Raw genomic sequence first — 12,474 nt, forward strand, 5'->3', positions numbered from 1 at the left:
GGGACAGGATCAGTTCCCCTTCCCTAACCCTAACCCTAAGACTTGGGCGATACGGGGAGAGTCATTGAGATGATTTTTCTAACCCTAACCAAATGCTTTTAGGTGTTTTAATCTAATAATCATTAGAAGAGGATTCCAATTGGCTATGGGACACACATCAGGATTTGATCAACCTCGGCTGGGCTATCCTCAGGTGAAGGTGTCTAGTGATAAATGGCTGAAACACCTGATGATCCTGGGGTCCACTACTGAAGATGTGTCCTGCAATTTACCACAATCATTTTTCTTAAATAAAATAAAATAAAATAAGTAATACACGTATGGATTGTGGTACATGAAAGCTAATTGCTTTAACACAGTTGTCTCGCGGCCTCCCGGGGACTGTGAATGTTAATAGATACACATGTATCTTTACTTATATTTATAGTCTCTCTGACGTTTAGCCTGGACCACGACGGACATGACCTTTTGACCTGAATTTTGAATAGATGTTGAAGATATCTCAATCAATGAGATCCATCAATTGGTATTTATCTGCACTGCAGTGTTATTCAACACTGTCACAAACATTGGGGGTCACTCGATGACCTCTCATCCAACAAGCCAAAGCCATAAAGCTAGAAGATGGTTTTGTGAGTTGTGGTTTCCTCTGATCTTTGTGGGTCATCTTCTTCATCATCACCATCATCATCATAATTCATATTACAAGGCCAGAAGTGTAGGGCAGTCAATTCTTTTCTTTCTTATTTTCTCTCTCTCTCTCTCTTTTTACCACTTTAGGGCGTGGCATGCACACTGTGGGGGAATCTGGTTGAGATGCCCTGGCCAGTGCTTTGCCTTTGGCTCTCCATTCAACTATGATGCTGTTGGGCGTCATGGGGGGAGTCATCGAGATAATTTTTCTAAACCTAACCCTTTCACTTTGAAAAAAACATCACTACAAACCTATCTCAAATGACTCCAAATGGTCTGAAACGTGCTCCTAAACACTTTCTGGGGGGTCATTTTCGCCCTCCACACTTGAAAGATATTTACAAAGTCATAGTATAGTAAGACACAAAAAGTCATAAAAAAGTCACAGCACAGTAAGTCAACTTAAGTAATATTATAGCAAGTCATAAAAAGTCATGAAAATGTCATTGTACAATAAGGCATGAAAGATATTTTAAAAATGATAGTATAGTAAGGCATTAAAAGTCATAAAAAAAAGTGACGGCATTGTAAGTCAACTGAAGTAATAGTAATGTTTCAAAAGAAGTTTTCACAAGTTTGTAAAAGCTTTTAAAAGATATTAGAAGTTTTCAGGAGTTTACAGAAGTTTGTAAAAGCTTTTAGAAGTGTTAAGAAGTTTTTTAATGTGTTAAAAGAGAAGTTTTCAGAAGTTTTCACAAGATTAACTGGACAGGGGAGAAGATGTGAAACGCTGCCCCTTATGGAGGTGGAGCACGTAGCACGATCTTACACATTACACCTTTAAGACCACTGTTATTGATATAAATGCATAATTTTTTCATCTGTAGCTCTTTTATTTTATATACATGGAGGTGCTCCTGACAATATTGGTTCTAGCAGTCATATTTTAGCCTACTAGTTGAGACCATTTCTCATAGTAGAAAAATATTCTTGAATTTATTATTTGTGTAAAACCATCTTCCCCTCAGCAAAATAACCAGAGACTTGTATTTCTATGTAGCAATAGTCGTGTTTTAGTTATACGTCCTATAAAGAGATTCAGATATAATTATCTAAATGTCATTTTTGTAGAGATGGTGGCTAATTGTGACATTCTTTCTAAAGGGCAGAGGATTGCCACAGCACCCACATGATGACACATGCAGAGCCTGACCTGTCAGCCAACACTCACCTCTGCTTATAATCAACAGTAAATATATTGTGTGGTGATATATTTTGTATATATCTTATATTGTTAATAGTATTTCAGTAATATTATATATATATATTTATGTCTATAAAAATACAACAAACAAGTTACATACCACATTGGATTATATTTTGTCTGGCATACAAAGAGATACTATATGAAACAACATCATAGTTTATGCTGTAAATGTAAGGAAAAGGGATGTATCATTTTCAAGATTTTATTGAAAAAAGTCAGAAAAGATTGTGCATATAAATAAGAATGCAAGATAATAACATACAAATTTGAATATTCACACAAGTATAAAAAGAAAAAACTTTTCACTGTCATTCCCTGTTCAGGTGGTTACGTTTTTATCATTATTCCCTAGTGTTTGAAGTCTTATGTTTCCTGTTTTATTTTGATGCTCATATGTTGTCTCGTTCCAGGTGTATATGATTGCATGTGTGGCAGCATGGAAACACAGGAGTTGTGATATTGTGGTGTGGAGTTTTTCGGTTGGATACTTTCAAAATCCAATTCAGGCTAACATTGCCCAGATTATCTACTCCATCTTTAAATAAAGACATGAAAATAGTTTTGATTAATTTCAGAAATGATCATTAATGACTTTCTTGCAAATTAAGAAATAATGCCTTGATAATTATGTAAGGACAATTTCACCAACAGTATAAACTTAAATTTACTCTGAGAGAAACAAATCTTTTTGAAAGCATCATCTTTTTATTCTTTTATAATGCTTTCACCATTTCTGTATTTCTTCTCACACCCTGTAAATTACTGAATGAATCCTGAATGGCACTACACAAGTTTAGGGACAAAACTCTTAAATTTACTTTAATGAACTAGAATTACTGCCTCTCAGTTGTCTGCCTCCTCCACTTAGAGTAGTTACAGGTTACATACCTGTTTATCCAGAATCATATAGAATAATAGTGTGTGAATAGTGTGAAGTGTGAGTTATGGCTAAAAACTGTTTTGTGAGGTCACCGTGACCGTAATCTTTGACCACCAAAATCTAATCAGTTCATCCTTGAGTCCAAGTAAATGTTTGTGCCCAATTTGAAGAAGTTCCATCGAGACGTTACTGAGATATTGTGTCTACAAGAATGGAATGGACGGATGTACATACATATGGATGGCAAGACACCCCGAAAACAATATGCCGGCTGTGACTATCGCCAGGGTGGATGCATAATAATCATTAATGTAAGAACACAGAGGGCCAGTTTCACAGACATGGCTTAAGACTAGTCCCAGAGTAAAATGTCTGTTTGAGCTTTCTTAACTCAAAGCAACTTGCACAGATTTATTTTAAAATGGTCAGGGATTTACCCTGTTTTGGATTAATTTAAGACAACAAAAGGGAGACTTAAGGCAACTCTAGAATTTCATTTGAGATTAAATGAATCCTTCACAGGGGCAGGGTGTGAGTGTTCTGCAAATCAGGACCCGCTAACCCTCTCATTACTGTGATCATAGCTCTCTCCTCCAACTTCGTATCCAGCTCAAGCTGAAGGATTCTCATTCTTATCTTCTCATCTTCTCCTTTCACTGTTAAGATTCCTTTTCTCTGGAAAAAGGAATCTGAAGTATAAATAAACTCATACGATCCTTTGAATGAAAGAAACTTTAAGATTGACACAGACAGTGGAATGTATTGAGCAGAATTATCTAATTGACTCCCTTTGGTATATTTGGTATATCTACCATTTGTGCTCAGTTCTTCATCTGAACTGTCTAAATGCTCATCGTCTGGTGCTATGTTATTCCAGAGAGCGAGTCACTTAAATCATCAATTTTGTCTTTTTTTGGGGGTCACCATTATTGCCACCGCCATTATTGAATTTATGATGTCTGCATTCTCTCTCTTTAAAGCCAGTTAAAGGTTCTTCCACAGAGTCTGTTAAGAGAGATATCAATTTAAGTGATGTCACAAAAATATAAATGAGAAATGTGAAATTCTGGTAATAATCAGGGTAGTTGTCTACAGTCACCTGTAGTTGTTGTACAGTTCTTGTGTTTACATTTTCACTTGCATTGAAATCTCTTGTTTTGCTCAGAAGCAGTGGTATGGTTCTCAGTTTAAATAACTGGACAGGTGGACACAATTTGTTTTAGTAGCATTTTTTTCTCATATTCACTGAAATTTTATGACCAAATTCTTTAGTCCTGTCATTGTTGGTTCTCAGGATTCACACCAGTAATGGTGTTTTCTATTCCACTCTGGGTTTTTGTGAGCACTATTAGACCTATAGCATGTGCTTGTATTTAACCTAATGTGGTGTAACTCAGGTGTTTTCATTTAGGCTTACTTAGCTTACTCCAGCACTCTGTAGTCTCCAACTAACTAAACTAAATTTAAGGCTCACACAGAGATGATACATCAGTGTAAAAGCTTGTTTACTTGCTGCTGCTGCTGCTGCTGCCTCTTAATGCTTAATGCAGAAGTTTAGTTTCCACACAAGTCTGCACATAATGTGTGAAATGTAAATACTGATCTCAGAACAGTAGAAGCTGAGTTATGGACAGTTTAAAAAGCACACTTTGGCTATTGCTAATCAATAGTCAAAGATCCCAGGATTATCCTCAATGCGCAAACCTCTGAATTAAGCTGCTGTACTCTTTGTCAACAGGACATGGTCACACCCCAAAGACTGACAGAAACTATAGATACTACAGCTGAAAGTCTAATTCGTTTTCAGAGACAATATCCTGCTGCCACCACTAGAGGGCAGCATGTATGTATGTAAACATGATGAGTGAAACAGGCACCAGATTCTTTATGAGACAGAAGCTGTTCTGAGATCAGATGTCACTTTACTTCAGTATCGTTAAGTAACTGATGTTTATATTTGAACACTGCTTGTCTTGTTGCCCTGACGTCACAGCAGTGCAGTAAACTACTCTGAACGTGTGTCCCTGTAAACTGTCGTGTCTTCTCTTTTTTACTTGACGACGTGGCAGGGTGTTTCTCACCGCTGATTCCCTCTGGCCGCTGACATTGGTCAAATTGCGCCTATTAACCAATGAGAAGCGAGTGCGATGACAGGGCCGACTCACGTCATCGACAGAAAGGAACGTTTTGCCGAAGTAGGGCCAATCAAATCGGGAGAAGTGCTTCAGGCGGCACTGGATTGGCGTCGGCCGGACGGAAGTGTTTGTGCGGGGCCTGAGTGTATGATGGTCGGTCATCGGAGAGGAACGAGGCGGTGAAAACGACGGGAGATAGGAAACGCAGACGGTGAGAGAGGTGAAGCTTCCAGCGCACAGGTGAGACTTCAGTGTGTGTTGTGCTTCATATTTACCCTGAGTTTTTTACAGAATGACTGACTCTGTTCATCCTGCAGCATCCTTAATAATTCCCAGTTTACTGCGTTATTACATCATTTATTTGATAACTGCAGAAGATCATAGAAAACGAAACAAAGCCACGAGGAAACAACAGTATAGGTATTAAAGAACAGGTATGCTACATGTTGAGCTTATTAGATATAGGCATATATACGTTTTACAAAGAGGAATTTAAGAATACAAATTTACTTACTTTCAATATGGAGAAGGTCATGGATGTATCCATGTATTGTTAAATAGATTAAATACAGGCTAAACAATATTTCACATGAGAAAAAATATTTTAAATATTTTTTTGAATCTAAAAATGGAGAAATCTACACATTAAATATATGTAAAAACAAAGTTACTGTATGTCAAGTAAAATGAAGTTGTTAGTATCAGACCAGTGTTTTTGTGTGAAAATGCTGTGCAACGATGATGATGATGAATGTGTTGTTACACACTGAGGTTTCTGCTTTATGTCACGATGAACCTCCTCATTCCTGTCATCTCTATTGTGTGTAATGAAGACAGAAAAACAACCAGGAAAAATACATTCAGTTACCGGCTGTAGTGAAAGTACTCGTATCACTTCCTTCAGTGAAACTAAAAGGAAAAAAAACTCAAGTAATGGTTCTGCAAATGACATTTTACTGAGGTAAAAACAAGTATTATCAATACAATGTACTCTATGTTAAATGACTTATGTCAGTGTTTTAGTTTTTTTATTTGTTACTGATGAATTAATATGTAAGCAGAACTTTAATGTTATATGTAAAGTGATTACAGTCAAAAGTACAATGTTTCCCTCTGAAATGCAGTGAAATATAAAAAGGCAGTACTCAAGAGATACTCAAGCAACAGGCAATTAACAGCAGTACTTACTTTCCAGTGCTTGTAATTCAATTTTTTTTTGTAAAAAAATGAGATAATCTCCTGATGGCTTCAGTTGATCTCAGATCAGACACAGACCTTCGATATGAGATGTCCTTATGTTTTATGTCTCTCTCTGTCTCAGTGTGTCAGGATGATGCGTCCACTGCTGATGTGTTTTATCCTGTGCGTCGTTCATGGCAGCAGTAAACCCACGGAGCAGAAGACTCGAGTTCTTCACCAGGAACCTCTCAGCCATGTGGAGCACGACGACAACAAAAACTACGACTATGACCACGAAGCTTTTCTGGGTCAAGATGAAGCTAAAACCTTTGAACACCTCCCACCAGAGGAGAGCAAACGGAGGCTCGGGTGAGTTCATCCTAATCATCATCACACCATCACCATGGAGGCGCAGTTTTAATATTAATGACAATGACCTACTCACAGCAGACACATGGAACAACAGTCAGTTCATGTACAGACTCCTTCTACACCTGTGTGTATCACCTGTGTACCTGTCACATGACTTCTCTGTTTAAGGAACATCTTCCTCTAACCGTCTTCACAGTGGCATATTCCACAACCGGTTCAACAAGTTCTGGCTGTGTTGATTTTTTTTCTTCATTTGCACAGAGCCTGAAGTTTATTCAAGTTCACATTATAAGTACATTATTAACAACTGGTCTGTTTCTCTGCAGCATCATCGTGGACAAAATCGACAGTAACAAAGACGGTTTTATCTCTGAGGAGGAGCTGAAGGTTTGGATCAAAAGTGCTCAGAAGAAACACATTTACGACAGCGTGGAGCATCAGTGGAAAGACTTTGATATGAATGGCGACGGTCTGATCAGCTGGGACGAGTATAAAAACGTGACATATGGGAGTTACCTCGGTACGTGACTCTGGTGAACCCAGACTTAGAACACACAATCACAGTTAAAGATTTATCTGAGATGGATGGTGAATGGGGCAGTGTGGGTTTTAGCAGGCGAGGGGAGGGGTTTAGATGATCAGGTGAGCGAGGCAGATGGAGAGTGGAGCAGGTAAACAGGGACACAAAGGTTAGAACTGAACTAAAAAAATAAAAATGAAAACACGGAGATATACTGCTGGACAGCAGGTGTGCAGACAGGTTGGCAATCACGCAGGTGGGATGGAGGGAGGAGTGCCACGCCCACAGCGCACACACACACACACACACACATAAAGAGACAGACAGAAAGGAAACAACTAAAGAACTGTAGAGACCACGTCACACTCAGTGTCAAATAGGTTAATATAGTTTTACTAACTAAACACATTCAAACAGCAGAGACATATGATTGATCCTCTGATCAGTTGATTGATTGATTGACAGATGACCCTCAGACAGACACAGAGTACAACTACACCCACATGATGCTGAGGGACGAGAGACGCTTCAAGGCCGCTGACACAGACGGAGATTTGATCGCAGACAAACAAGAGTTCACAGCTTTTCTTCATCCTGAAGATCACGAACACATGAAGGACATCGTGGTACAGGTGAGAGTGACGTCACTGAGCTGATGTGATGTGACTGAATCTTACATACGATATACTTATATTTACACCTGTCTGCTCACTACCACAGGAAACGGTAGAAGACATCGACAAGAACGGAGACGGTTTCATCGACCTGAAGGAGTACATCGGTAAGAAGTCAGATCAGACCTCAGTATAAACTAAACTCCTGTGTGGCACCTGAACCCAGACCCTCCTAACCGCTGATCACTGTGTGTGTGTGTGTGTGTGTGTGTGTGTGTGTGTGTGTGTGTGTGTGTGTGTGTGTGTGTGTGTGTGTGTGTGTGTGTGTGTTGGGAGGGGGTCTGATTTATGAGGAATTTATCCAAAGGAACTCTGAGTTTGTTCCTCCACTGTTAGTCGTTCTCCTCTAATCTCTCCTGCAGGTGACATGTACACTGCAGAGGGTGATGATGAAGAACCAGAATGGGTGGCAACAGAACGTCAACAGTTTTCAGAGTTCAGAGACAAAAACCACGATGGGAAGATGGACAAAGAGGAAACTCTGGACTGGATTCTTCCATCTGATTACGACCACGCTGAAGCTGAAGCCCAACACCTGCTGCATGAGTCCGACACCAACAAGGTGCAACTGTTTTTATTTTAATACAACTGCTTCAAGTTCACCTGTTCAGGCTGTAATCCTCACTTCCGTTCATCTCACTGCCTCATATTCACTTGTTCAGTCCTTGCGTGCTTACCTGTTTAACACCTGTTTTTTATGTCTTTGTCCAGGATGGAAAACTGACCAAGAAGGAAATTCTGGACAAATACGATGTGTTTGTTGGAAGTCAGGTGACGGACTTTGGAGAGGCTTTACTACGACACGACGAGTTCTAGACACACAGCTGATTTTTAGATAGAAAACCTGATTTTACAGTTTTTGAAGAATAATTTATTTTGTAAACCAACAAGAGAAAAGGTTTTATTAACATTGTGTGTTTACACTTGGAGAGTTAAGTTAAAAAACTTCACTTGTGTTTCGTTCACATGATCAGTTTCTGTTCCTCACTCTGATGCCTCCGATTTTACGTCGCCCTCTACTGAGTTCATGTTACTTGTTTTTATGATGCCATCAAACACATTCATGTTTAAAGACTGAACTTCAGACCTTTGAATAAATTTAACGTCACAGTTGCTGGAGATGAGATAAAGTGATAAGTGCTTTAAAAGTAATTGTAACTCCACATTTTATATCACTGTAAAACTTTACACCAGTGTGTGTCAAATTTGCACTCAGAAAATCACTAATCCATATTTTGGACCACATGCTGTATTTTGACTTTTACAGCCTGTTTATCAATAAAAAAAGAAAATTGAAATGGTTTGTGTTTGAGTGAATTCACGCTGCTGAACAGTGTGAAACTCAATGTCTAAATGCCCTAAAAGTAACTGAGGACAAAAACTGTTTGTAAAATTTTTATTACATTTTGTTGTTGCCTTTTGTCTACACAAAAACGTTCTACTATAAAACAAAGATCATCAGCAGCAGCTGAACAGTTTGTTGTATTTACACGTGGTTTTGCCATAGACCAGAATATTTAGCACATTTTCCCTCCATAAGTCCAACCTGTAAAAGGGTTTTTGTAAAGAAAAAAGTCCTCAGTGTTATTTCGTTCCAAATATTAAGAAACTGTGGAAACTGAAGACGTTTCTGTTTTTGAAGAAACTTCAGATGATTCATCCATTTTCTTTCCGAAGACTGTTTCCATGATGCAGGCGTTAAACTGAAGAGGAGGGAAAACAATGAACAGGATTTTATCAATAACTTTCTTTCATGAAATCTGACCTGAGGTCAGGTGGGGATACACAAACAGCATCTCGAAGAATGATCCATTTTAAAAGTGTTACTCCACCTAAAGAAATTAGACATTTAATTTTTAATGTCCTTTAAAGTTCAGGACATTTTTAAGGTACAAAGTACTGAAAGCAGTTAGTCCTGGTTCATTATATACAGGTGTCAGAGACTGATGATGATTCTCTCTAATGAAACACAAAGATAAACTGCACCATAATCTCCGCAGTCAAATATAGACATGATGGTAAATCACTGTCCTGTCATGAACGCACACCTGAACACACACCTGATTTATTCTGATAAACCGTTTTATCTTCAGTCTCCACATGTTAAAAGTCAGACTGAAGCTTCAGTGTTTGGATGACAGGTTCACCTGTCTGTAATATGTTCATCTGTCTAGCAACTGTTCACCTGTTGAGGATAAGGTTATGTTTGCTCACCTGTTTGTTCATGAAAGCATAGATGAGCGGATTGTAGACACATGAGCTCTTGGAGAAAAAAGCTGGGATGGTGACAAGTCGATAATCTTTGTGTTCGTTTGAAGAGTAGGCGAAGTAAAGAGCAGCGAGAGCATACGGGGCATAGCAGGTGATGAAGGAACCCACCATCACAATGATCATTCTCGAAACTTCCTTCTCCGCCTTCTGTGTGGAGGCTGACTCTGTCTGCTGGGCTGCAACCTGAACACAGGAAACAACGTTAACCTGTGCAGTGACTCAACAACGTTAACCTCTACATGACTCAACGTTAACCTCTACATGACTCAACAACTTTAACCTCTACATGACTCAACAACGTTAACCTCTACATGACTTAACTTTAACCTCTACATGGCTCAACTTTAACTTCTACATGACTCAACAACGTTAACCTCTACATGACTCAACAACTTTAACCTCTACATGACTCAACGTTAACCTCTACATGACTCAACTTTAACCTCTACATGACTCAACGTTAACCTCTACATGACTCAACAACTTTAACCTCTACATGACTCAACGTTAACCTCTACATGACTCAACTTTAACCTCTACATGACTCAACAACTTTAACCTCTACATGACTCAACTTTAACCTCTACATGACTCAACAACGGTAACCTCTACATGACTCAACCTTAACCTCTGCAGTGATTCAGTGAATTCAGTGAATAATGGTGGATCTGGATCTTTACTACAAAGCTCTGTTCTCTTCAGGTGTTCATTCAGACCTGGTCCTCTGGACTAATGATGCTACAACCTGAACCTGAACCTGACCCCTCCCGGTCCAACCCCCATCCACAGGGAACTTGTGAGTCAGTCATAGTCACATCTCTCAGAGTGATCAGTAATTGATTGATTGATTGATTAATCGATTGATCGATTGATTGATCATTTAAACTCACAGCTCTTAGGGCGCTCAGTAACTGGGAGTAGGAGAAGATGATGATGGAGATCGGACAGATGAAACAGGTCACCATCAGAAAGTTTACGTAGCTGCTGCAGTGAAACTCCTCGTTGTGAGTGTACCAGTCCGGTCCACAGGAGCAGCCCAGACCCTCAGGGATGTACCTGAAAATACAGGCATGGGAAGTTCAGGTGTTTATGTTAAATACATCAGACTTTGATGACCTCTGCTTCAGGGGTGTTACCTGCTCCAGCCAAAGAAAGGTGGGGTGGCACAGCTGACCCCCATGAACCAGGTGAAGGCGACAGCAGCCAAAGCGTGATTACTGCCGAACTTAAAGGCTCCAAACGGTTTACAGATGACCAGGTATCTCTCAAAAGACAAGACGGCCAAAGACCATGACGTCACTAGACCTGAGGATGAAAGGAGAGAGAGACATTCATCAGTAATTTACTGTGTTCACTTGCTTCTGAAAATAAATCTAGCGACCATCATGAGATGGGTTCACACCAGCTGCTACGCCTGTCAATAGTTTGAAGTGACTACCCATCAGTACTCCGTCATTACTACATTATTACACATGCACACGCATACACAAAACACCAACAGCCCTGCTGTCACAGCTGGTACTGACCCAATCTGATATAACTCCTGTACTTGTGTTTCCCTCCTGCTGCTGAGATGAAACTCAAATTAAACTCAGTGAGTTTTCTTACCTGCTATTGACCCCATGGCGGCCTCCATGGCACACAGGGTGTGACCCAGGAAGTAGTAACCCCTCATGGATGCGATGAACACCTGGCTGACAGAGAAGACGACGAAGATGAATCCTGCAAAGGAGATGTTGACGAGGATGTAGTTGAGAGGGACTCGGAGCTTCTTGTACTTAAGCGTCACGAGGAGAACTATAAAGTTTAAAGGAGTTCCGGCGAACAGGACTATGCCCATGAAGACTGTTTGCAGGTGAAAGGCCCATAGAGGGGCCAGATAATACTGGGGCCCCTCAAAGGGACTCACCTTCGAAATGTTCTCGAATAGGTGAAAATGTTTCCCCATGATGACCCTGAGCTCTGTACCACCCTGAAGACCTCATCCTCTTTATATATCCTCATAAACCACTTACTCCAAAGATTTAGCTGCAAGGGTTTTTCCAAAGTTTTAGGATTAAGATCGTCACATTTCCTTCTGTCTGAAGGCATTTTCAGACACGTTAATCTGATTACAGGTCACTGTAAAAACACGTAGATCACTTTGTGTATTTTAAATGTATAGACAGAGATCAACCAGAGTTCATGTGTGTGTATGTTCTGACATGTGACTTTAATCATCACAGCCTGAAGTCAATCTGATGGAAAGTGTGATCATATTAACAATATGAGAAACAATATAAAAGATAAAAAGAGAAGACGACCACCATCATATCAGACAAATTAAATTCATTCATTTATAGGACAGAAAATTTACTATGCCTTTAGTTAAATAATCATTTTTGTCCCTATTGATCATAAAAATGTTAATTATCCAAACAGGATGTTTTGATGAACTTTGTTTCTTTAGATATTTATTGTGTTTGACCTAAAAACTTATAATTTAAAAAGTGAAAACACAGAATGGAGATTTAACATGAACTCTCGGGGGTTTGGACAAAATC

At 39.4% G+C, this 12,474-nt stretch overlaps 2 protein-coding genes across 2 annotated transcripts; one reads left to right on the forward strand and one right to left on the reverse strand.

The window, feature by feature from the left end:
* The first annotated feature begins 5,022 nt into the window (after positions 1 to 5,022).
* Positions 5,023 to 9,047, forward strand: LOC111238865 (calumenin-A-like). Its single transcript, XM_022768573.1, has 7 exons — positions 5,023 to 5,155; positions 6,237 to 6,463; positions 6,793 to 6,986; positions 7,452 to 7,618; positions 7,707 to 7,767; positions 8,023 to 8,222; positions 8,372 to 9,047. Exons 2-7 carry the CDS (start codon positions 6,246 to 6,248, stop codon positions 8,474 to 8,476), a joined length of 945 nt encoding a protein of 314 aa, XP_022624294.1. The 5' UTR covers positions 5,023 to 5,155; positions 6,237 to 6,245; the 3' UTR covers positions 8,477 to 9,047.
* Positions 9,048 to 9,261: 214 nt separating this feature from the next.
* Positions 9,262 to 11,885, reverse strand: opn1sw (opsin 1, short wave sensitive). Its single transcript, XM_022768574.1, has 5 exons — positions 11,540 to 11,885; positions 11,068 to 11,236; positions 10,822 to 10,987; positions 9,875 to 10,114; positions 9,262 to 9,363 (listed from the first exon to the last, which is right to left on the reverse strand). Exons 1-5 carry the CDS (start codon positions 11,877 to 11,879, stop codon positions 9,262 to 9,264), a joined length of 1,017 nt encoding a protein of 338 aa, XP_022624295.1. The 5' UTR covers positions 11,880 to 11,885.
* Between the last annotated feature and the right edge of the window lie 589 nt (positions 11,886 to 12,474).

The sequence above is a fragment of the Seriola dumerili genome, unplaced genomic scaffold, assembly GCF_002260705.1.
Source record: "Seriola dumerili isolate Sdu_G_001 unplaced genomic scaffold, Sdu_1.0 BDQW01001709.1, whole genome shotgun sequence".
NCBI lineage: Eukaryota > Metazoa > Chordata > Actinopteri > Carangiformes > Carangidae > Seriola > Seriola dumerili.